Genomic DNA, 20,828 nt, shown 5'->3' on the forward strand with positions numbered 1-20,828 from the left:
ACTTTTTGTACAAAACTAACCGAAAGCAACCTCCAGGACAAGCGACTCATGGAAACATGGACAGACGCTCAACGGCGACAGAAGGATTTTCAACTAGCTTTTCGAAGGACTTAATTGAATAAATTTTTATGAACAATTCAGCAGCTTCCAAATAGGGAAAATCAGAGTAAGCACTTCCAAACCGAAAATATACCTATTAGACGGCAAGAAGGAATATAAGGGATCTACCGCCCTTGGAAACTTGAACGCACACTGCAAATGACAAAGAACTGCTTCCTACTTTAACATAAGCGCAGGATTATAGCACACAAAAAGGATAAAGAAGAGAAAACACACACAGACAAAACACACAGACAACAATCGAACATGTCACACGCGGCAGCCAACAAAACGGAAACGGAAGCAGCGCCAAACAGCAGCCTCAAACAGTCCGCAGCCCCCCAGCCCGCAAACAGTCACGATGCCAAGCTGCTCAACGGCACCTTGGCCCGAACCAACGGACTAACCCATGCCGCCAGCGTGGCCAACTCCTCCTCCGGCAGCTACGGCAGTTCGAGTGCGGCCGGGTCCAACGCGGGCTCCGGCGGAGCCGCCTCATCCGCGTCCTTATCCTTAGCGGCGGCGGTGGCGTCCTCGACGGCCCTGCCCTTGCCGCCCAGCAGCAACGGCCTTCAGATGCCCTACGAGCGTTTCCGGGCGGACGACACCAGCTACGTGCCCATCGCCCAGTTTTACGCGGGACGTAGTGTCTTCATCACTGGCGGAACTGGATTTATGGGCAAGGTGAGTTCTGAAATATTAGCCATTTCTAAACGTATGAAACAAACTGGTGAATCGGGGAAATTGAATTAATTTCTGTTTAGATATCTGATTAGTTGAGTACGTATTAAATAAGCACGTAAGTGCACATAACTAGCATTTCTAATTTGCGGATGATTACCATATTCAACTCATTTAATCATTTCTTAGATTGTTGCCAATTTAGTTTGTGTAAACGCCATTTAAATATTTTAGTTAAAATTGAATGTAATTTCGTGCGTCAGAGTAAATAGTTTTAAATTGGTAAATTATCTTTGTGATTTATTAAATGTAAATTGATTGAGATAACTTAACCTTGTAAGCATGAGATTTTCACATTATTTTCCCCAGTACATGTGAAGATTCTCGGCCCAACTAACCCACCTTTTACTCCATTATTCCATTTTTACGCCCAAAAACCCCACACGCCCACTTTCGTTGCATACTTTTGTGGGCCATTGGCTAGCCACTTTCATTCACGTCACGCATACGCCTCGTGTTTATTGACTCCGAATTGAACTATTGAACCCGACGACGGCCTGGTTGGGCTCGATTGAAAACTTCAAGTGTTTCTCAGTCATAAAATATGCACAAATATTTGTGTGCGCGCTGATAAACAAAAAGTCGTGGAATGGAGTGGAGTGCTGGGTGGGTGGTTTCGATGGTTAGCCACCCTGAATTTTAGATGCACTTTTTTTATTAGCTGTTTGCGTGCCATGTGCGTGTGAGCTTGACTTGGTTTGCTTGTTTTTTTTTTTAACATTTGATTTTTAAAGCCGTAATGCTTGAGTTACGTTGAGCTGGCTCCACTAGACGATGTTGACTCATCGTCGCCTGCCATGCGAAAACTTCATAATGCCGAGTATGCATTTGCGTCTATGCATCTGGTGTGGCTGGTTTTCCTACTCCGAGTTCCGCTTAATTGTTCTTAAAGTGGTGCAGCGGAATACCCGTTTCACTGTTCCGAATATATCCTCCGGCTGTTGTGCCAATTTTTGTGCCAGCTTTTGTTAAACACATGCACGGAGAGAAAAAGCGATGTGTAGTTTGTTAACAGAATTTTATACTTAAAAGTATTTAAATCTCAATTTTAAAACGTAAGAAGGTAAAGGTAGTTTCTGTTTTCATCTCAGTATGCAGAACTTGGTCCCCATTTTTTCCTCTGTAAATATTGCATGTCGGTGGCTCCTGGCTGCGTCATTATGACATGAAATCGCAGTGGCGCCGCCCAGACTCTGAGCTCGCAGTGGTGCTGTGTGTTGTTCATCGATTTTGTGCTCCTGCCGCGCCCACCACCCACCGAACCACCCACTTAACGGGCCACAGTTCCCACCCACTACCCCTTTTGTCTGCCTGCTTGATTCCAGTACAATTCTCACATCGTTTTCGGGGCGGGGTTCCCATTCCCTGCGCCCACGACCAACTGGAGTCAAGTAAAGCCAAACCGCAGACACCACTGAAGTGGGTCAAGTGTGCCCTTGTGGGTGTAACAATAATCGTTTACATGGTTAATGGCTATATTCAATGACTGAGGGGCTATTAATTATTCGATTTCTGATGTATGTACGCTTTTGCAGGTCCTGGTGGAGAAGTTGCTGCGCTCATGTCCGGAAATAAGGAATATATATCTACTGATACGACCGAAACGCGGTCAAGAAGTGTCAGCACGACTCACGGAACTACTGAATGCACCAGTGAGTAAAGGAGTTGTGGAGGAGTTTAATACATTGTATTAATATGTTTCATATATATTCCTAAGCTCTTCGAATCACTGCGTCAGGAGAAGCCCAAGGAACTCAGCAAAGTCATACCCATTTCGGGCGACATAACTTCCGAGGAACTGGGTATTTCAGAAAAGGATCAGGTGCGTAGTCTCTTCGCACTTCAAATTGAATGCACTTTCATAGAGAACCTACCTTCCGTTTTTTTAGAACCTACTGTGTCGCAATGTTTCCGTTGTCTTTCACTCGGCTGCCACAGTGAAATTCGATGAGAAGCTCAAACTGTCAGTCACAATCAATATGCTGGGCACGAAACGCCTCGTCGAGCTCTGCCATCGCATGCTGTCACTGGACGTAAGACTTGGATATATATAGAGAACGGCTACGGGGCGATTTCTAAATCAATTAACCCTTTTTACAGGCACTAATCCATGTATCCACTGCCTATTGCAATTGCGATAGAACCGATGTGTCCGAGGTTATCTACGCACCGCCCTACAACCCCGATGATATCATTTCACTAATCAACTGGCTTCCGGAGGATATACTCGATCAGGTCGGTTACACTGAGTATTATATTTTGGCATTATTTAATTGAATTGAATTTTATATATTTAAGCTTACACCGCGCCTGATTGGCAAGCGTCCCAATACGTACACGTTTACAAAAGCCTTAGCGGAGCATATGTTACTTAAGGAGGCTGGTAATCTGCCCGTTGCCATTGTGAGGCCATCGATTGGTGAGTGGAGCGATATATAGATATATAGATCCAATAACTTGATATACGATATTATTATGCAGTGACTGCCAGTCTGAATGAGCCGTTTGCCGGTTGGGTGGACAACTTCAATGGGCCAACGGGCCTGGTTTCGGCGCTGGCCAAGGGCATGTTCCGCACGATGATGTGCGAGAAGAACTATGTGGCTGATATGGTACCTGTCGATATTGTGATTAACCTGATGATCGCCGCCGCCTGGCGCACAGCGACCCGCAAGTCAAACAACCTACTCATCTACAATTGTTGCACCGGCCAGCGCAATCCCATCATCTGGTCGGAGTTTGTCAAACACGCCATGACGAGTGTGCGCAAGCATCCCCTGGGTGAGCACAGATAATATGCGCCTAATGTGACCATTATAATTACACGAAAATTGTTTTCTGTTTCTTCCCCAGAGGGCTGCCTGTGGTATCCGACTGGCGACCTGCGCATGAACCGCCCCATGAACACGCTGAATTGTATAGCCAAGCACTTTTTACCGGCCTACATACTGGACGGAGTGGCTAGAATCATGGGCAAGAAGCCATTGTAAGTTGGGCCGGCCACTCCCCCCATCGCTACTACTATTATATATATATGCATATTACAGCGTTGTCAACGTACAAAATAAAATTGCCAAAGCTGTGGAATGCCTCGAGTACTTTGCCACACGCCAATGGCGCTTCAAGGACGACAACGTTCACGCCCTGCTGCACACGCTGAGTCCCAAGGATCGCGAGATCTTCGTCTTCGACGTGCGCCACATCAACTGGGACAAGTATGTGGAGCGCTACGTTCTGGGCTTCAGGGAGTTCCTGTTCAAGCAGCGACCCGAATCGCTGCCGGCCAGCAGAAAACGCATGCTCAGGTGAGAAAATATGAAGAGTAGGTTGATCCAGAAAGGTTTTAAAATTCTATATATTTCCACCTCAGGCTCTACTATCTGCATCAGCTGACCAAACTGGTGGCGGTGCTGCTCACCTGGCGCTTTTTGATGTCGCGCTCGAAGCGCCTGAACGACTTGTGGAGCTCCTTCCTGGAGAACGCGCTCAGGATGGCACGCTTGATACCCTTTTTGTAATTAAATGCGTATGGCGACCGGTGTGGAAGCTTGGAGACAGCAGTTGCGTACATATGTATATGTGCTGTGATCTGGCGGTAACTGGCAGGAGCTGTCAGGATCGGCGAGGATCCACTTCTTTGCGATTGCTAAATGCTTTAACATGGCGTACATCTTAGAGGTTTTTAGCAAATAGTTATATTCATATTTTTTATATATGTTACAAATGCGTAAACAGCAGAAGCCCACAACAACACATCCAAACAACCACGAGACACAAGGAGCGTCAGCAAACTAACATTAAAATATTGACATTACGCAATGGGGTAACTAAATGGCATCCATCACATTTATTCAGGTGCAATTATGAGGTCACAGGTTGAGAGGGCCCGGTGTCGGTTGTTGTCTCCACTTATCTCTCTCCTTCTGCGAGATTGTACAATTTTTGTGAAATAATTTAAACGCGCAAGGAGAAAGCCCAAAGTCGAGGAGAATTCCACAATTTTGCAAATTGAGATAGAGAATCGAGTGAATTTATTGTCGGGACTCGTCGACGATGAAGCATGAATTAGTACATCCAAAACTATACGAAAAAACAAATTTGAAAAGACAAAAACAAAAACAAAACCGATTAATTCAGCAATGATTAGTGAGGAAAGATAAATGAAATTGAAATAAATGGCTTGTTATTGCTTTAAAAATTACATAAACGTAACGTAAACTATGCTAATTAATTAATATTAATTATAAATATTATTACGTAACGAGCGAAACATTGCATATAAATAATACGACAAGAGAAAAACCAACATTATTTATAATTGAATGTAGTTTTAACATTTTTACATTTACAATTAAGTTTTCAATTTATATAAAACAAAAAGCAGAAGGAGCGAAATTATATACGTCGGGAGACAAAATTCGAGATATACAAAATTCAATTTATGTATATGTATATGAAAAAAGCCGAAACACAAGCAAAAAACTACAAAAAAAAAAAATCATACCGATAATAAATTAATGAAAACAACAAATATATTTATATATAAACATCAGAAACATAATTTCTTAGCATTTGCAGCCTAAAAACTAAATCTAAGCGTAGCCAGAAATGGAGTTTCCAAAAAATAACAAACTATGAATGAAGTTTTTTGAGGGAAACGCAATTAGAGAATCATGATTATGAAATTTATATTTGAATGCGATAAATTGAAAAATAAAAGAACACAACACACACACTAATATACAGAAACCAAGACACATATAGTAAGAACATTCCATCCAGTCAGTAGGAAAATCGGGTCATCAACCAACTCTTCCTCCACTTTGGACTTTTGCTTCCCGTCTCGTTTGATCGATATGGGCCAGTTAATATTGGCCGGGTTACGGCCAGGATATATAGTTCGTTCTCGGGTTCGTTTTCGTGCAATTATGAAATATCTTATGTTATGCCTAGAATTTATTATGTTTTATTTCTAAAGCGATTTGTAAATTGCAGTGCATCAATAAAATACACTTCCAAAATAATAATACAAATATACCAACGCGTTCTCTCTTTATTTTTGCCCAAATAGAAACGTTTACTTAGCCAACTTAGGAAAATAGAAAAAAACTATCCAAAAATACAATTTCGTGACAGGGGCGAGAAACTAAAACTATACAAACCAAATGTAAGCTATATGAAGTTTTAGTTCTCATTGGCCATGGCAAGAATTTGACTTTAGTAATGAAATGAATGAAAATTAATTGAAAAAAGGAACGAATTCCGATCTAAAAAATGGATTTAATAAATGAAAATTACAAAGAAAATTCGACGGAAATGGCTTTTCAATAGCAGCGGAACAAGTGAAAACGCATTTTTTATTGTTTTTGTACACATGAATTTCATTTTTATTATTTCTCTCGGTTTCTCAGTTTTTGTCATTTCGCATTTCCAGCGCTTAAACGCTACCAACTTTAAAATTGTTATCCACTCCATAGCGCCAAATATATATATGCATTAAGATATACTTATACTTTTTTTCGATTTTGCTTTGTGAAATGTGTGTGCTTATGCTTAGATAATTCAAAACTAGTCCTCGCGACTCACAGCGGAGGAAAAGCAAAGAAAATGTGAAAATCCCAAGTTGAGAGTGGGTAGTGAGTTGGAGTAGTGAGGGGTGGGTGGGGGGTAAGTAGCGACGGGAAAGTGTGAGTTATACGTTTCTTAGCTGGTATTTTTCTATAGCTTAGACCGAATCGAAAATTATACTATGTGAGTGGAGTTCTCAAGTTCTGGTTCGCGTTCGCCATTTTTCTTCAGCAAGTTATGACATTGGATTCGTTTTGCTTTCGAGTGTGGTAGTTGCTCTAAATGGACATTTTGCTGTTTGGTTTGCTTATGCTGTTATGCTATTATATATATAACTTGCCACCAATCCATCACTCAATCGATCCAGCTTACAAAATGTGGTTCTAGTCTTTGCGTTTCTGTTTTTCTTTTTGTTTATTATTCACTTAATTCCTCTTCTTTACCCATTAAGTGTAACAAAATAATTTACGATTTTTAAATGAAAACCATTAATTTTGTATTTATTTTAGTTATACTTTATAGCTAGAGCTAAGTTTAAGCCTGTTTTGTTTGCATGCACTAAACTTGCATTCCATTTTTTTGTCCTTTGGTTTTTTTTCGTTTTTTTCTGGGTTTTTTTTGTAGTATATAAAAATACCATTTATTGTGTGATCGTTTTCTTATTTCTTCTTCTTAAGTTTTATTTTCTGTTTAAACATATATTTAGTACATATCATTTGCGTTTATTTCTCTAAACTTCGTTGCGAATTTGTTATTGTTGAGAAATGAAGTGTTTGCAAAGCTACTGATATTCCCATCAAAATCGTGTATGCCAGCAATTTATCTCTTCGGAAGTAAATGCCTTGACCTGGTTCTGAGCTTCAAAATCATTCAGATCCCCATCAGCATCTGAATCTACATCCTTTGAAAACATCTCAAGCTGTTGCCGAACTACCGAATCGTAACGATTCCACACATTCATTAAGTTCCTAACTTAGCAATCACAAACCGATCTGCAATGGAATTGCAGGAATTCCCTTGCCCGAATCAAAGACCCAAAATCTCGACCTGCTCCATGGGGCCAACAATCAATCAATCAACAACGATCCGTGGATATATGCATATGTAACTCTTCTCTTTCAGGTTGTGGGCTTTAGGTACACAAGGTAATGTCTTCAGGGTACAAAAATGTGTGGGAGTCCTGTGCGCAGGCGTCTGTGTTTTATACATATGTATGCATGTATACGGAAAGGATCTGAAGGAGATGTCTGTGTGAGTGTGTGTGTATGCACTTCGGTAAGATATATATTCATATATTCTTACTTTAGATGCCGCGGCACAACCATAATAGGTAAAAGTAAAAAAAGAAGTACTGATTAAGTGTTAAGACTAGGTGTAAAGCCGTGGATGCTGAGATATATATATTCGTTTATATTCGTACACTTATTGAGCCTTCGATTGTGAGCATTCATTGGTAGATTTGTATTTTTATTTCTGTCCTTTTTTTAAATTTGTTTTCCTCGTTTGTACATTTTTTGTTTGGGATCCGGTATTTCTTTGTGACAAGTCGCATGTAAAGTATAATGTAAATTGTATAGTCAGCCGTTCTTTTGTTTCTATCTTGTTAAGATACTTTGTAAAATAAAACGAACGAAATTTATAACTTAAGTTTGAGTGCAATACATGCACAAATTATGGTAATTTCAAATTCGGATTTTCAATACAAAATATATTTTTAAATATTTTTCTTGCTATGGATATTAGAATTAAAACAAAAGCTCGGCTGACTATTGATGTAATACCTATGCAATTATAATTGTAATATACACGATTTTTGATTCTCGCGTATTCAGCATTTTAATTTACGGTTCGCTATAGTCGCACATACATATCGGATATATAAGTTGATTATACATATGTTTATATACGAGAATATGTTTGCGTGTATATAGATGTATGCGCATTTAACAGTAGACTTGTACATAAAGCAAAACATAGACATAACGTTTATCCTCTTATATATTTTACGGTATCATTATCTAAATATGTATATATTTATATTTTTTTCGATTTGTTGTTTTAAACACACACTCAATTGTCTTAGAACTAATTATACATACATAAATGCATATGCATGTATACCTACCTCAATATATAGTAAATTAAATTTGGCTCTTGAGAGCCTCGTTCTTGTATAATTTATTTACTTCTGCTTGGTTAAATATTATGTTGTCGCCTCACTTGTATATCGTTAATATATCTTTATAAAAATTATATAATTTAAAGCTTGTTTGTTACGTTTCAACTAAATTTACATAATTTCGAATTCCGATCAACGCCTGATAAAAAAGAGCATTAATGATGATGAACAAATACAGGGCTGTGCTGAAAGAATATTGTACAACATTTTAAGCAACTCACGTCGAGCTGAAAGTCGTTGCGTCACCTTTTGTTTTGTTAATGCTAGTTTTTGTTTTTCAAACATACAACTGAATTTTCATAAAAATCACCCTGTAAATTGTAGTTTTTCATTAATCGCATTACACGCTACTGTTTTTTTTTCATTTATTTGCCTTAGGTCTAATCAAATACATACAATATACGTAATTCGCTACGACGGAAGCTTGTTATTTACACTAAATGTAATTTGTTCGGAGTAAACAATACGGGAATCGAGAATCCTAAATTAAAAAATATCCTATGTTAAAAACATATGTGTTGGCATATCTGTTTGACTACATTTGTGGTATTATTGCGAACTTTAAATGAGCAGCTTTGACACTTTGAACTACTTTGAGTTGGCATCTTGGTTCCCGATTCTGGACTGCGTTTTAAAAATAAGCTAACGTTTCGCACTTTCTTTTTTACTTTAGGAATATTGTTTGGCATTTCAGTCATCAGCTTAAAACGTTAACGAAGGGTATGGTAACTAAAGGTACAAAAAATAGTTAATTTAAATTATGGGTAATTGTAAAACTTAGATACAATTAATATATACAACCTCTCACAAAATGTGTAACTTCCGTAAATTTTTTTGTTTCTTGCAAAACTAATATTTGGTAAAAAACTAAACTATACATATATTCCAACTAAGTTTACGTGTTAGTTGCAGTTTTTTTTGTAGTCCGACGTTGGTTTTTCATTCTACGCAATACAAATTTAAGATTAAAATACAATACAATTTTTTTGAGAAGTTCTCACTCGTTTTTTGTTATCTCAATTTTCTTTTTTTCTCTTTGTGATTCGAGAGTAAATTTATTTAATGCGCCAGTGAGGCGCCAGCAAATTGTGATTGCTCCAACACAAGACGAATTTTTGGGGATCGCGAAGTGTTCTAAAATCAGTAATCTTACCCAGAAGTTTAGATTTGACTTACACCGTTTCGCTTTTTATAAAGATTTTAAAAATCTTTATAAAATATACGATACGGCTCTCTTCTGTTTTGAAATCCAAATGATTTATGTTCTTGATGTACCAAACTTTCGAGTGCTTTTAACAACTGATTTCGGAATGATTGTTGTTGTCCTTATATCGCTCCGCGTAACCCTGAATGGTGAAAGGTGAATCGGCACCACCCGATCCCGTCGAGACGTCCCCGTTCATCACCGTTCCATTGCCAACCACCCCATTGATGACCTTGGCCTCGGCTTCGCTTTTCACCTGAACATTGGCATACGACTGCTTGGCATTTCCGTTGGGCAAACTCTTGGTCAGTGCCGAGGGATCCAACGTGATGCCATCCAGCTGGGAGGCGAAGGACAGCGGTGGCTGGATGGTCGTTGGTGTGGGCTGTGGTGTGTCCAAGCTGATCAGTTTGGCCTCCTCGCCGCCGGCCAATGGAACATCGTGGCCACTTCCAGCCACTGGTGGTTCCACCTTCGAGTTCGGTAGTATAAATGACGTCTCCCAGCAATCTCCGCTGGTCGGTGCGATATTCTCCACCGGTCTTGGATGTGGTGCGGCGGGAGATGTGACCGCCGGCGGAGTGCAGGAGCTCATCTGCTGGCGTTGCAATTCGGGCACGTAGCCCGAACCACTGGCCACCGATGGATTGTTGCTGCCGCCGGGTGGCAAAGGTACCAGGTAATCCGGCACCGCCAAACAGAACTCTTCGCCATTGGGCGGCCGGATGACTGTGTCGTCCCGTTCGGAGGCTGTGGGTCCCAGAATATTGGGCAGAGGAGCGTTCATTATGCTGGCATCCTGGGTGCAGGCTGTCAAATGCTCCAGCAAGGTAATGAATGTGGGCCGATCCTCGGGCGTGGGATTCCAGCAGTCGGCCATAACCTTGTATATGGAGACGGGACATTCGGTGGGCGATCCCAATCGACCGCCACGCACCACCAGCTCCATTACCTGGGTGTTATGCTGGCCGGGATATGGTGAACGACCCAGACTGAAGACTTCCCACAGGAGAATGCCAAAGGACCAGACATCTGTCTTCGAGGTGAATATGCCATCGAGGAAGGCTTCCGGCGGCATCCATTTGATGGGTAGCATAGCCTTGCCTCCCTTGCGATAGTAGTCCGATCGGTAGATATCCCGGGACATGCCAAAATCGGCGATTTTCACAACGCGACCAGGACCCTTACTGCTCAGCAGACAGTTTCTGGCGGCGATATCCCGATGGATGAAGCGTTTACTCTCCATGTAACGGCATCCTTTGGCCACGTCGAGGGCACAGAAAAGCAGGTCCTTCATGGTCAAGAGGGAGGGACGCTCTGGAGTATTCCTGTTTTCTCTCAAAAACTTCTGTAGATCCCCTCCAGCAAGGAGTTCCAGCACAATATAGTACGGTTGACGGTCAAAGCAGACTCCTATTAAATGGACCATGTTCGGATGATTAAACTTGGCCATTATGGCCGCCTCCTTCAGGAAATCCTCCTCCTTTTCCCGCTTGGGATCTTCCCTCAGTGTTTTCACTGCCACGCCCATTTCCACAGCATCTCCGTCTCGATGGCGATATAATGCCATATATACCTCTCCGAAAGCACCTTTGCCCAGGGCACTGCAAATGAAATTGAATCACATTTGTAGATCACATTTGGTTATTTATTAGATTAAGTTACTCACTTGACCAATTGCAGACTATCGCGTGCCACCTGGGGCAAACTGTTGACATCAATGTGACCATTGAGAATGCCATCGCATCCATAGTTGGGGTTGAAGTTGTTCAGATTGGAGTCGTCGATATTGTTGCGCAAACGGGTAAGTTGAAGATCCTGCTCCACGAGCATCTTGTGGCGCTTCTTCGATTGTTTCTTCCGTTGGTAGCGATTATCTGATGTAAAAAATAATATAATTTCCATTCAGAAAACAGAATTTCTTGAATACTTACATAGCATAAAGATGAGCGCAGCTATGCAGATGAAGAGCACGGCAAGCGAGATCATTAGGATGGAAACGAGATACTGGAAGGAGGACTTGCCCGCCTCCTCGCGGATCTCGCAGGCGGTGTGATTGTCCCGTTTTAAGCTCCAGCCATCCGGGCAGATGCACCGCACCTTCGATCGGAACTCATCCAAGGCCACGCACCTATAGTCGCATCCACAGCCCTCAATCGCTGGAATAATGATGATGGCACCTGGTCCACTGCTGGCTCCGGCATGTATTTCACTAATTTCCCGGAGACTTCGACTGGGGCTGATGTACGAACTTCCACCCTCTCCATTCGACTCGGTGAGGTAGACATCTCCGCCAGCGTAGCCGCCACCGCCTCCTCCAGTATTGCAGCCACCTCCGCCACCACCAAATCCGCCTTGGCCATGTCTGTGAACAGAAGTTCCATTGTCCGCCAGTTCCACATAACAGGAGTGGCCACCTCGACCGCCCTGGAGAAGGGCAGCTCCATAGGTGGGACTCAGGGCCTGGTCCTCTTTAGCTCTCCATCCACCACCTGGACCAGCTGTCTTTTTATTCAAGGGCTCTCCGTTGATCTGTCCACTTTCTGGAGCCTGAAGGGGCTTCGCCTTTTGCCCATGCTGGAAGTCCTCGTCTATGTATTGGCCTATTCCCAGACCTCCTCCACCGCCAGCTACCAGAAGAGGGACTGCCTCGTTTTTGGCCTGATTGAGGAGGAACACGTAGGAGCCACCACCACCGCCGCCGGCACCATTTTCGATATAGATATTCTTGACCATATCCTGTTTGGAACGGAAGCTATATTGGGCTAAGTCCAAATCGTGATCGGTGCCGCAACCAGCTTCCTTCAGAACTCCCATGGACTTGATGCAGGCGTTCTCGCCCTGCTGACCCACGAGGAAATATAGTTCCTCATGCTTGTGCAGTTCCAGAATGGCCACAGCCACAGATCCTCGAGAGCTGCCTACGCCACCCGAACCCAGTCCTCCACTGGCGCCTTTGGCAATGATTCTGCAAAAGGAATGCGTTACATTAGATTTAGGATAAAGGTGAGAATTTAACAATGAGCTATGCTTACGTGTAGTGTCCTTCGTGGGGTACCTTCCACTTCTGCATGCCCTTATAGCTGCTCTGGTCCTCAACCACATGGACTTCCCGCAGTACATGCGTTTTATTTTGCTCCCTGTAGGCAGCTTCACATTGCGCCTGGGAAGGTCCTATCATGCCACGAGTGTCACAGCTGGTTAACTCAAGATCTGAAAAGAGGGGTGTACATTTCATTTGAAACTTCTCATCAATTGGTATCTGAATTCTCAACTTACAGTTGGTATATTCAAAGTCTTTATAGGTTGGACTCTTTAGATTCTGTCGGACATCCCAGTAGTTATAGCCACCTAAATGATCTTCTGGTATATTGAGGCCAAAACATTCGGGACTCAGTGAGAAGTCGTCCACAGCCACATCTGAGTAGATTCTCATGCCCATGCGAGCTTCAAACTGAAGATAGTATCTAAAGAAGTTTGACAATAAATTGATTAACTCAGTTCTAAAATGTGATTTGGATTATGACACTTACTTGGACGTTATGTTAGGCAGTACATATTCCGCTCTCATCCAATCACTGCCCTGGTTTTTAGTGCTCCACCACAGTGTGGTGGTGATGTTCTCCTTTTCCTTCATCTCCACCACGGAGAGATTGATACTGCCCGGATTCTTGCCGAATTGGTGGATGAAAAACCTCACAACACACGAGTTACGATAGGGAGAGTCCGGGTTTCCATGCACCGATGGCGGCGGATTGAAGGTCTTGCTAACCATGATCGCATTGCTGGCAAATCCAATAATGGAATTCTTTTCCGAGTTGTTCATATGCTGATTCATATTGACCAGCATATAGTATCCACTAGTGTTGTTCTGCAGGTGCTGCATTGTGTGATCCCCATCCGGTCCCGTATCGTGGGTGGGAGATGATCCCGTATGCCTTGACCACGTGAGCGTGGTCTTTCCCGAGTCCCGCCAACCGCACCAGTCATCCTCGAAGTCACAACGACCACCATAGGGTATTTTATCTGAAATATATCCAAGGCAATGACTTTTATATATAATTTTATGTATTAGTAATCATTTTTACGTACCACATGACTGCTGCTCGTCCTCCGCCTCATCACAGTCCCTGGTAATGTCGCAGATTCGTGGTAGATGGATGCACACGGGCACCTTGCTGGAGGTGCACTTCACCTGCGAGGTGCTGCACTTCTCCGACTTTGTACCCTCGGGAAAACAGTTAACCATGCGTAGGTTGTCCAACGCCACATGACCCTTCTGGCCTACTCTCAGATCGGGAACCACCTCGAAAACGATGCGGAAATCGCGCGAAACGCGACCCAGGCGATATACCTTCCTAGTCCATTGGCGCACATTATCGCCCAGAATCTCGGCCGGAACCCAACTGCTCTCCGCCGTGTGGAGTAGTTCCACCACCACCCGTGAAAGTCCGTGACTCATGTCGCTCTGGTGCATGTAGACCTCTAAAAAGCACTTCTCCATCGTGGTGCTGAACTCCGGCGAGGTGAGATTCAAGGGTCTTGAAGACGGGTTCACGCGGGCGTACAGGAAGTGCCCGTTCGCATCGTCGATACTATCGGCTGCAGGACCTGGCAGTAATCCTGTGAGATTCCTCTTCGACAATTCCGTGCCAGTTATAACTTGGAAGCCATCCGAATAGTTTCCCCAGGTCCAGCTGCACGGGGTCTCGAAGTTGCACTTTACGCCAAGTTCGTACTCGTACTCTGATGACGGTGTGGCATCCGTGTGGGGAGCATAGGTGTTCTAAAAATCAAAACAGAATGCATTGGTCAGTACTATTCATAAATTATAGCTATCAGATAAAAGCTATCTCAGCTAAAAACTTATTTAAAATAACTCACCGCATTTGGTGATGTATCTCGTATACGATCCTTGATTTCTTGCAGTGGATCCGCCGACGAGGGCTGTGGATCTCCTTCAAAGTTTCCATGCGTCACCCCGCCAGCAGGTTCATCCGCCTGATTGAGGGCTTTCTTCAGCTTGTAGAGCTCGCTGATTGAGTTCTTCCGATTTGAGCGCTTGGGCTGGTCGTCCACACCGGCGTACAAAGGAGGGAACCTTGTCGAGTAGGGTCCTCCAAGGGGACCGGCTGTCATGGCAGCCATTCCACTGGGTTGCCTCAGCTGGTCGTATATCGCTCCGTACCGATCCGCAGATCCAAGGCCCTGACCCAGGCCATCTATTCGTCCAATGGAAGAGGTCGCGGAGTACGAAGGATAGCCGGCTCCTCCGCCGGAAATACCTCCGCCCGGACCACCAACCGATGGATTCATAAGCTCCTTTCGAAGGGACTCCATGCCTCGCCGCCCGCCATTTCCGCTGCCTGGCCGTTGGGCCATCTGAGCCAGTCGCCGTTTGTTATCCCTTCGCGATCCTGGTGGTGCCGCCTCGTAGTCCTCGTACTGTGTGGCCACCGGCAAAGTGGGTTGTGGCAGGGGCAAAGGCTGCTCATGGAGCCTGCCATTGCGCAGTTGCTTTCCCCCGGATGCACTTGGCCAGCTGTTGAAACTGGGATGCTGGGACATCGGCAGGGAGCTGAAGGTGTGGTTCATGATCAGCGGCCGCTGGGCGAACGAGGGATCCACCAGAAGGGACAGGATGGCCAGGACCACCACCAGCTGCCTAAGCTGTGGCATATTTGAAGCCACTCCTTTTAAACGACTTTTTACAGAAGTTGGGTAAAGAATTCTTTCCGAGAAATCCCTTTAAATGTATGATTCGTTTTTATGGTATGATATTCCGCTGCTTAACTCCTCGATAAAGATTGCGACCACTTGGCGCATTTGAAGTTCTTCAAGTGCAGACAGCTCATTGCTAAAAACCCTTCACCCAAAGGTGGGTATTTCCTCTCGTCCTAATTAATTGCCTCCTCTGTCGTGATTCTGTCGATAAAATGTGAAATTTGTTAACTAAAATGTACAATTAATCAACCCTAATTGACTTTTGACTTTTGAGCAGAGATAAAGCAGCCCACGTAATGACATTTCATAATGCACGGGGTTTTAGGATTTGGCCAACCCACACATCCACATGCGTGCTCTTTCAAAGGACCAGCACACGAACCCCTCGTCCTGGCGACGGATCAATGAAAGTGCTGCCCCCTGCAGGCAAACATTTTGACAATAGAAGCCCAAGGCCCTAAAATCCAATAGGGAAGCCACCATGTGAAAATGTGTTTTTCGTGGAAAAACGAATTTTCCCTCTGGCTAAAAGGAACCAATCGATGGCAGGCCCTCTGATTACCTGGCGAAATTTGAAGTATATGCAATCTGTTGGCCCAAGTGCACATGCCGATTGCGGTATTCAATTAACTTTGCTCTAGTTGGCTTTCTAGTACATTTTGCGTGTATTGTTGTGCCGCTTGATTTTGCCAAAGTGCTTGGGAAATTCGTTGTAATGGATTCGCGGAATTGGCGTGGTACTTAAGCCAAAGTATAATTTTTCTTATGTGGCAGATAATATTCATTTCACTCAAAATTTAATGGAAAAGTATTCGATTATTGTATAAATTGGCTTATTGTTCGGGGTTCGAAAGTCGTTTTTTTAGTTGTCTGATTTATTTGAACGAAATAATTGGTTTACAGATTGCTGTTGTGATTTTAAAATGTTGCCAGCAGCCTGAATTACAATTTCTCTACATCCATATACCTTCAATTGCCTAAACCCACATATCCAAATGGATTTTCTCAGAATTATTTCTATTCCTGAGCGAATCAATCTACCTCGCTGTATAGACCCAGACATTTTCATCTGCTAAAGGGGCGTCATACAAAATCACTTTTAACATTTCGCTTTTCCACAAACACACAGACATAATGCTATTTAGCCACATTTTCTTTTTATGATTTATTTCACTTGCATTCATTTTGTTTGATTTTGTAGCTTAAATTTGTCTTTCTAATTTCCTTTAATTTCAAATATCTTTATAAGTATACCAGCGAGTAAAAGGAAAAAAAGAGAGATGCTAATGTGTAAGAGAGGAAGAGATAGGGAGATGAAAGAAAGTGATATTGTTGTGGCTGACTAGCCTTTCGTTTTTTCGCATTTTCTATTATTTTGGCCAAGCGAAGACCACGAGAAATAAGGCAAATATATATATTCCATATTGGGAAAGCGAAAAAGTCGGGAAATTTTCCACACAAATAAAAAGAAAGTTTCTTGGTATGTGTGTGTGTAACTTCATAGTACGCAAAGTATGCAATACAAAATGGCTGTCGCGAAAACAACAACAAAACAGAATTGTAAATACACGCTCAAAGAGAGCCAAAACACGCCTCGTAAAAAGCAAAAAAAAACGAAAATCGTAAAGTAGCGAGAGCTCGATGGCTTCCACCCCCCATCCACTCTCTTTGGAGATGTGCAGCGAGTGCAGAAAACGGAAACGCAACTGAAGCTGAAAGTCCTGCGAGTAACGGTAAAGCGGGAAAGCGGTAAGCCAACTAGCTGAAACTACACATGAAAAAGGACCTTCCCCTGCCACCGTTTCAACAGGAAGCCAACTCGAGTTGAGGCAAAAGTTCAAGACACGGACAAGTGGCAGAGTTACGGGGGTTACGATGCTGAGCGAAGCCCACTCGAAAACTAGAATTTGCGGGAATTTTGTCATCTGGAGTATAATTGGGCAAGCACCAAATAGATATATGTATGTACCTATAATAAAGATCAAGTTTAAACTATATATTGGGCCAACATTTTGAACAAATTTTGAGTTATAAACGTTATAAATGTTGATTTAAATAAGGTAAGAAGTCTGAAGTCTGTCATAACTTTTTAGTGCCGGATACTACACTCGGTCTAATCTTTGATTTTAATGTAACTAAATATAAAGAGCTTGCATATTTTATCTAAGAGGGTAATTCTTTAAGTTTGAATTATACTTATAAGGTAAACTTTATATAAGAGTTTTGGTAATCAAAAAATATTCTTATATAAAACATTGTAAAATATCTAATATTATGTTATTTCAGTGTAGGTGCACATTGAGTTATTACCCGAATTAATACAGATATTACTCGACTCCAGTAAAGGAAATAATAAAAATGTTATTGTGTTCTCAACCGAAGTTTTCCAGAAATAATAAAAAGAAAATTAAATGGAAGCCACAATAATATAGTCCGAATTTCGAAGTGAAGCAACAAAAGAGCGCTAGCACATGGACAGTATCCTTGGTCTGTATTTCGTATTTTGCAGATACACACACATTGCCGCCATAGGAGCAGGACCAGCAACAACAACAACAACTACATTAGAAGGAGCGAGTGGGGGCTGCGTCAACGTCGCAAATATTGCGCTGCCCTCTGTGCCCGACTCCAATTTAGATGGCGATGGTGGCAAGGATTTGCCAGGATGCGAGACGCAGCCTCGGTATCGTTGACTGCGCAGGATACACACACACATAGGACACTCTTCGCTACTAATGGCGCAGACAAATTGTTTTGCGTATCTCACAGATACAGAGCAGCCGAGGCGCACAAAAGATACTACACAAAAAAACACACCACACACACACACACACACGCGCATTCAAGCTTGGAAGTAACGAAATTTTTCCTGCAGCTCAACAAATTTTTCATTCGATTTTTTCACTGCTCATCATTATTTCAAATTGAAAGCAATGATTTCGCTTTTCAATTTCGAATATGTAATCACTTTTACCATTACGCACAGATTTGTGGCTCTTCCAAAATTTTCTGAAGCTCTGCTTCTCTTAAATTATGTATCGTTCGGGGAAAAATATGGTTTTTATTTGAAGAAAATGAAGTTTTCAGCTACACTTTTCACGTTTCCTTTTCTTTTTCATTTGCTGCTGCTTGTGTTTGCTCCCTTTTGTAGTATTAACTTTTCTAGCACTGTTGTTGGTGGTACTACATATATTGTTTTTCTTCAGATTTATCTTGTTTTTTTTGGGTATATCTTGTTGTTTTTTGGAGGCCGTCTATCCGCGTTTCTGAGGGATACTTGCGCGCACGACGCTCGGCAAACGAAGACTGAAATGTGGGGAAATTCGTTAAAGCCCGGCCAGCATCCTAGGCATCGGCATCGGCATCTCGCGTCGGTGGCTAAACGAATATCCTGCGCCTGAAATCGAGCCACAGGATACACGAGCGCACAGTTACAGATGCGTTTGGAAATTGAGGAAATTTCTTCTCCGACTCGCTGGATTTTCCACAGAGCTCACTCGTTCTCCCCACATTTCAGCCAGCGAAAGCTGTTGCTGTTTCAGATTGCATGTGAAAGTGAGAAAAATGTGATGGAAAGGGAAAGGGGGGAATGGCTGCGACAGTGGCGCACTCTGGCGGTCGGCATAAGCCGGGAAATTAATGCAAACTACTGGAAATTGAATTTAGCTCCATCAGCCGCTGCAGTGGCGAACCCCCCCTTTCCGAGGGGGCCGATGTGCCTGCTTGTGCGTCAGTTTCAGTCCTAGCTGCGTTTCCTCTTTCAATTTGCAGTGCATTAAGGACCCCATCCTGCGCCTCCTGCGTCTCCTTCGTCCGGCGATGTAATATCACCTAATCAGAGTCACGGATGCGACACAAATGCATTTATCTTGGTCCTGTTTCGCCCCTCGGAGATTGTGAAGTGCTGGCTTATAAGCCGGACACTTGTAATTTAAGTAAGCCTGGTCTTAACGCAAGGTGCGTTTGCCTCGCCACCAACAGGTGCCATTGGCCAGGTTTCCAACGGCCAGACTTGCACTTCGCGGGAACATAATTGAATTTTCTGCTTTTCAATGGTAATTTGTAAATGAAATCATGATGCATGAGGAAAGGTCAAATGGTTACTCGCTGAATATTGAAGGGTCTTTGGGGTCGTTTAAAAACTTGTGTACATAAGACTCGTAGATGTTTGAAAGAAATCGGAATCATATAATAAATGTTCATTGTATAAACACTAATTAGTGTTTTATAAACTGGAGTGGTATAAATATTTAAGTATTAAAGCAAGTACCAACATAATGTTTCATATACAACATATTTCTAAGAAAATTCGCTAATACAAAACCGTATTTTCTTTTGCAGAAATAATATTTTTATTTGGCATAAACAACATCAATTAATGACGACAACAAACGGAAATGGGCAACACAGACATAGCGACAAGTAAGCGAAAATTAATATAGAATCGCGCAGATAAGTGTACATGTGCAGATATATGTACATACGTATATCTGTAGAACACGCTAATATATGCAAATATATTTATAAGTGTCGTCGGCAGCTGTAGGAAATCGCAGACAACAAAAAGCAATCGAGAGAAGAGAGAAGAAAAGCGGGCATGATCAGATGAAAACTCAGCATCAACTTTGACGACTACGAGCGTGTTGAATTTTAAATTTAGTCCGAAAACGGCGGTAAAAAGTCTATATTGTGCCAAAGAATCAAGTAAATCAAATATACACAACATCTTGAACTAAATATTATTTGTTCATAAGCACAGCCGAGTAGGTTTCCTTCTATCATTTATAAAAATATAATTGCCATTCGTTGATGTTTTCCTTATTTTGCCAAAGCAAACGGGCCCGTAAAATGTTTAGGGATGCGTAAATTGGCACATAAAATATTCAGTATTCGCAGTTTGCATCTAGCAGATGCACTTCACCATAATATATATATATTTAAAAATAGTTTTTCGATTTTTAAGGGGTAAAACTCACTCAGTTCTTCGAAAGGGGAAAAGTGTGACCGGCACGTGTCGCGGCTGAAGAAAGAGTTTATCCAACTATTTATATCACTTGGTCTTCAATTATATTCACTTAAAGCTGCGCACACGAGCGTGTATCTTGCGGATACCACGGATTTCGCTTTCAGTTTCTCTATGGAATCGCGTGAATATCTGTGTAGTTCCTGTGCTGCAACATCCGCTGGGCGACTGAGAGATGCGACTGTTCGATGAATACTGAATACCAGCAGGCGGCTGAGATCGGCCAGAAGCTAAAGACCGATGCGGAGGCGTCGACCGAAGAACTGGCTACCCGAACTGAGTCCATCTCA

General features: G+C 42.6%; 2 protein-coding genes across 3 annotated transcripts; one reads left to right on the plus strand and one right to left on the minus strand.

Moving 5' to 3' along the window:
• Window positions 1-8: 8 nt before the first annotated feature.
• LOC117136939 (putative fatty acyl-CoA reductase CG5065) lies at window positions 9-4,937 on the plus strand. Its single transcript, XM_033298088.1, has 10 exons — window positions 9-783; window positions 2,376-2,492; window positions 2,558-2,662; window positions 2,730-2,873; window positions 2,941-3,075; window positions 3,139-3,259; window positions 3,322-3,621; window positions 3,694-3,826; window positions 3,888-4,145; window positions 4,211-4,937. The coding sequence occupies exons 1-10, from the start codon at window positions 367-369 to the stop codon at window positions 4,356-4,358; spliced, it is 1,878 nt and encodes a 625-aa protein (XP_033153979.1). The 5' UTR covers window positions 9-366; the 3' UTR covers window positions 4,359-4,937.
• A 4,683-nt stretch (window positions 4,938-9,620) lies between these two features.
• On the minus strand, window positions 9,621-20,741 carry LOC117136780 (ALK tyrosine kinase receptor). Of its 2 annotated transcripts, none has more exons than XM_033297830.1 (9): window positions 20,492-20,741; window positions 14,676-15,716; window positions 13,884-14,577; window positions 13,325-13,817; window positions 13,071-13,258; window positions 12,827-13,004; window positions 11,726-12,759; window positions 11,461-11,668; window positions 9,621-11,395 (listed from the first exon to the last, which is right to left on the minus strand). In XM_033297830.1, exons 2-9 carry the CDS (start codon window positions 15,468-15,470, stop codon window positions 9,880-9,882), a joined length of 5,106 nt encoding a protein of 1,701 aa, XP_033153721.1. In that variant the 5' UTR covers window positions 15,471-15,716; window positions 20,492-20,741; the 3' UTR covers window positions 9,621-9,879. The 2 variants fall into 2 exon arrangements, with proteins under 2 accessions (XP_033153721.1, XP_033153722.1); XM_033297831.1 differs by lacking the exon at window positions 20,492-20,741 and adding an exon at window positions 18,500-18,570.
• Between the last annotated feature and the right edge of the window lie 87 nt (window positions 20,742-20,828).

This window comes from Drosophila mauritiana, chromosome 2R (assembly GCF_004382145.1).
Source record: "Drosophila mauritiana strain mau12 chromosome 2R, ASM438214v1, whole genome shotgun sequence".
In the NCBI taxonomy this organism is placed as follows: domain Eukaryota; kingdom Metazoa; phylum Arthropoda; class Insecta; order Diptera; family Drosophilidae; genus Drosophila; species Drosophila mauritiana.